Source organism: Geospiza fortis, unplaced genomic scaffold (genome assembly GCF_000277835.1).
Source record: "Geospiza fortis unplaced genomic scaffold, GeoFor_1.0 scaffold112, whole genome shotgun sequence".
Taxonomy (NCBI): domain Eukaryota; kingdom Metazoa; phylum Chordata; class Aves; order Passeriformes; family Thraupidae; genus Geospiza; species Geospiza fortis.
This window is the reverse complement of record NW_005054298.1, coordinates 13816964-13821691: the sequence shown is the minus strand read 5'-3', so window position 1 is coordinate 13821691 and position 4728 is coordinate 13816964. Positions and strand designations below refer to the sequence as shown.

The following is a 4728-nucleotide window of genomic DNA, read 5'->3' as shown; positions in this document are numbered from 1 at the left end:
TGGGCTCGGGGGCTGGCCCAGCTGGAGCCAGGGAGCAAGCCCTGGATGTTGGGCTCGGGGAGAACGTACAGGTGTCCTTGCGCTCTTGTCTACCCCGTGACAGAGGGCTTGCCAGCAGCCTGCTTGGGGCACAGCAGAAAGGAGCCAGCATTGAAATACCCTGCCTCGAGACTGGCTACTCCCCAAAATCCTCTTGGGCCCTGGGATGTCCCTGATTTGAAGTGCTTCTGTTTCAGGTTGAGAGGTCATCCAGCCCGGCGCCAAGGCAGTGCCCGGTGGCAATGAGCGCAGCAGTGACTGGTGCCAGCAGGGAGATGGAGACCCTGTGCTCGGAGCTGCTCCTGCCCACACCGGGAGAGGTGGGAGCCGTGGGAAGCCCTGGTGTGGCCAGCGCTGGTCTCGCCGGGACACCCCCGCTGGCTGCCAGCCAGGACTTGCTGCTGGCAGAGGCATCGATGCCTGGGGAAGGGGCTCACGCTGAAGGAAGCAATGTGGAAATATTCATCGAGGCAGTGGCTGGCAATGTGACACTGAGCAACGTGGCCAGTGCCACAGGTATGGGGTGCAGGGAGTGCAGAATGGGCCCCACTGCAGTCAGCAGAGCTAGAGAGGTCTGCCCAGGGTCCCTGTCCCAGGTGCCCTCAGATCTCTGACCCTGCATCATGAGTCTGGTGCCACCATTGAGCACAGACCTGGCACCAGCTGGGTGTGTGGATGGGGAGAGTGACTGTGGCAGCTGCATGCTGCGTGAGGGGGTCGCTGTAGGCTGTCAGTAGGGACCAGGCAGAGATCCCCACCTGAACTGCTGCCCGCCAGCATGCTTCCCACGTGGGTCCAGTGTGGGCACTGGACATCCTAACAGGAATGGGGCCAAGCCAGCCTATCATCTCTGCGTGCTTCAAAGGTGCAAAGGGACAGAACTGGTTGTCTTGGCCACCTGGGTGGTGGTATTTACCCTCTTATGGGGGATGTGGTTCCCAAAATGTAATTTGTGGCAAGAGGGATATGTTCTCCTTGTCCAGAGCTGGAACTGAACCACCAGTCCCAAGCTCTGGGCCTGGAAAAAGCGCCTTCTAACGCTCATCCCTTGCTCTCTGCAGAGGTTCTGGTCAAAGTGGTGGAGCTGTACTTCTGTGAGAGGTGTGGCCAGAGCTTCTCAGAGGCCTCCCTGCTGTCCCAGCACCCGTGCCTGATGCTGCCCCCCCAAGAGCACCTGGAATTCCCAAGGGCACTGTTGGCTTCTGCCAGTGAGAGCCAGAGTGATCCCAGCTGCTCAGAGCTGCCCAGAGCCAGCACACAGGAGGGCTCTGCTCCCGAGTGCCTGCTGTGCCCCGTCTGCCAGGAGGCGTTTTTGCAGCCTGGCCAACTCAAGGAGCACTTCAAGACCCACCGTGCCCCGTCGGGAGCCCTGCCCTGTCCCGAGCGGGGCTGCCCCTTCACCACAGAGGACCGCAAGGAACTGCGCGCTCACTTGCGCCACCTGCATGGGGCCTCCCCCGTGTCCTGCGCCTGCCGTGCCTGCCCGCTGCTCTTCCCCAGCCGCCCAGCCATGGAGCAGCACCACCGGACACACTTCCCCTTCCACTGCACCCACTGCGACTTCATCACAGCCAATGCCAAGCTCTTCTGGCAGCACAGGAAGGGTCACACCACAGAGTCCCCTTCAGAGATGCCCACAACAGGTGACCCCCACAGCCTTGACAAGTGCTGCATCCTGCCATTGGGTATGGTGGGGTGGGGGGCTGGGGCCTGTGAGTGCTGCAGAGGCTGGCTGTGTCTGTGCATCCCAGTTACAGCTGGAGGAGTGGGGAGTGAGGCTGGTGGGCTGGGAACCCTGTGTTTGTGCCTCCCTGCAGCACAGTTTGTGCCCTCCATCTTAGCCAGGTGGTTTTTCTGCATGTGTGTGGGTGTGTGAGGGTGGCTTCCTCTTGCGTGGAACATGATGATCTCTTGTCTTTCCCCACTGAAGCAGCATCAGAAGGGCAGGAGGAGCCAGGTGATTGCCACCCTGGCTGGAAAGCCAGCACAGCAGAAGCCAGGCCAGCAAAGCCTGCAGGTACTGGGGACAGCTCCTTGAAGGGACAGAAAGCATCAGCTGGAGAAGAGGACTCGGACAGCAGTGGGGATGAGTCACCAGAGGAGGATGGCGAGAGCCTCTGCGAAGCCGAGGCCAAAGAGGATGGGAAGGCAGTTCCCGAAAAAGTTGGAGTGCCACAGGCACAGCACTTCAAAGGTAGGATGCAGGACCTTACCAGGAGCTGCTCAGGCTTTGTGAACAAGCACCCCTCCTCAGGTCTGGCAGGGAAATGTGGCCCAGGTTGGTGGGTGACCTCACATCTCCTGCATGTACCAGTGCACTTGTTCCCCCAACCTCTGCCCAAGCAAATATGTCTCTTTTCCTGCTCACACATGCTCCAGGTTTAGGCAAAGATCTGCCTAGCTTTGGGGACCAGGGGCACATGGGCAGGCCTGATGTAGGCTGTGCTTTGGCGGTGTTCAGTTGGAAAGAACTCACCTGAAGTGTGCTGCTGGCTTGGGGTGGGAACAGTCTGTCTGAGTAGGAGGTGGCTGTGTGACTGCACGTGTGTATAAACCCTCATCCTGGCACAACTGGATCAGGGACAGAACATCTGCCTGTGCTCTCCATCTTTCCCCTATTAACTGCTCCCCCTCCTTTGTTCCCCCAGGAGATGTTGCAGAAGGCTCCGAGTATCTCTACAAAACACACATGTGCCCCGAATGCAAGCGGTGCTTCAAAAAGCGGACCCACCTGGTAGAGCACCTCCACCTGCACTTCCCTGACCCCAGCCTGCAGTGCCCCAACTGCCACAAGTACTTCACCAGCAAAAGCAAGCTGAAAATCCACATGATGCGGGAGACAGGCGAGAAGGCTCATCGCTGCCCACTCTGCCACTATAGCTCAGTGGAGAAGAACGCTCTCAACCGCCACATGGCCAGCATGCACGAGGACATCTCCAACTTCTACTCCGATGTTTACTCCTGCCCCGTCTGTGAAGAGAAGTTTCGGCTCAGCCAGGCCCTCAAGGAGCACTTGAAGACTCACAAAGCTGAACCCAAGAGGCTGAGCTGCTTCCACGGGGACTGCAACTACTGTGCAGAGGACCGTAAGGAGTTTGTCCGTCACCTCAAGGATGCTCATGGCATCAAGGCGGTGGAGTGCAAGTACCACGCCTGCTCCCTGCTCTTTGGCACAGCTGAGGCCATGGAGGCTCACCGGAAAACCCACTACGCCTTCCACTGCCAGCAGTGTGACTTCATCTGCTCCAACAAGCACGTTTTCCGCAAGCACAAGAAGCAGGGCCACCCGGGCAGCGAGCAGCTCCAGTGCAGTTTCTGCCCCTATGCCACTTTCAACCCTGTGGAGTTTCATGACCATGTGGGCAAGATGCACGCCAACGAGAAGATCCACAAGTGCACTGAGTGTGCCTTCGCCACAGCGCACAAGCGGGTGCTCATCCGGCACATGCTGTTGCACACTGGTGGGTGTCCCCTGTAGGGGTCCCAAAATCTGAGCTGGGGTGGGGAAGGTGTCTTGTCTTGCCTCTGGGTGGGCAGGGAGGGCTGGGTCGGGGTTCCTGCGTCCCACCACCAGCTTTGCCAGCCCAGGGTCACTCCCCTGAAGTTGTTGCATGCTCCCTGCTGGGCTGGTTTCCCTGCCATGTTGCTTTTTCTGGCTGTGATGCTGAAGGCATTTGTGTGTTGCATGTAGGAGAGAAACCTCACAAGTGTGAGCTCTGCGACTTCACGTGCCGGGATGTGAGCTACCTGTCCAAGCACATGCTGACCCATTCCAATGACAAGAACTTCATGTGCACTGAGTGTGGGTACATCACCAAGTGGAAGCACTACCTGAACGTCCACATGCGCAAGCACACGGGAGATCTCCGGTAAGACCCCTGCTCCACTGGCCTGGCAGCATAGTCAGAGCTCCCCAAATCCTGCTCCAGGGGTCTGCTTCTGGCTGCACTGTGTGCCAGACTTTCTCATGCCTGCCCTGCCCTTTCTGGTACATAAGAAATTTGGTTTTTGAACTTACAGCATGGTGCTGTGGAGTCAAAGCTATTTTTTATGTCTCTATGCCACCAAGGAGGTATATTACCTCACAGGTGCAACTCTGAACTTGGGTTCATTGCTCTGCTGATGTTTGTGGGTCAAGGTCTGTTCAGGACTGCCAAATTATCACCTCTTTTGGGTCTAGTCTACCTCCAGAGATGCTGGAAGTGGTGTTGGCATGCACATGTGAGAGTGTGCGTGTCTGACATGGTCACTGTATGGAATATTCAGGGAATCTATCTCCAGTCCCCAGGCTGGGGGTGTAAAGCACCAGCAGTGCCAAGGGCTGCAGCTGCAGGGAGGAATCGCCTGTAGTAAGAGCTGTCTGGATGGCAAAGGTCAGATCTCACAAACTGAGCAGTACCCCTTCCCCATTCATCTGGGATGGGGAAGGAGAGCTCAGCGTGCCTGATGAAGCTCAGCCTGCCCCAATTCCTCGTGCTGCCTGAGCAATTCTGCTTGTCCCTGCAGGTACCAGTGTAACCAGTGCTCGTACCGGTGTCACCGTGCTGACCAGCTGAGCAGCCACAAGCTGCGGCACCAGGGCAAAAGTCTGATCTGCGAGGTGTGCGGCTTTGCCTGCAAGCGCAAGTACGAGCTGCAGAAGCACATGCAGGCAAAGCACTCGCAGAACTACCAAGTTCCTGTCTTCCA

At 57.9% G+C, this 4728-nt stretch overlaps 1 protein-coding gene across 1 annotated transcript in view; it reads left to right on the top strand.

Moving 5' to 3' along the window:
- Positions 1–127: 127 nt before the first annotated feature.
- The window catches only part of ZNF142 (zinc finger protein 142), a 9558-nt gene continuing 4957 nt past the window's right edge, over positions 128–4728 (top strand). The window contains 7 exon segments of the mRNA XM_031057516.1: positions 128–555; positions 1101–1724; positions 1973–2233; positions 2688–3500; positions 3731–3908; positions 4546–4724; positions 4727–4728. The exon segment at positions 4727–4728 is cut by the window's right edge and continues 3015 nt beyond it. Of these exon segments, the coding sequence (XP_030913376.1) occupies positions 282–555; positions 1101–1724; positions 1973–2233; positions 2688–3500; positions 3731–3908; positions 4546–4724; positions 4727–4728 (2331 nt within the window). The 5' untranslated portion in view covers positions 128–281.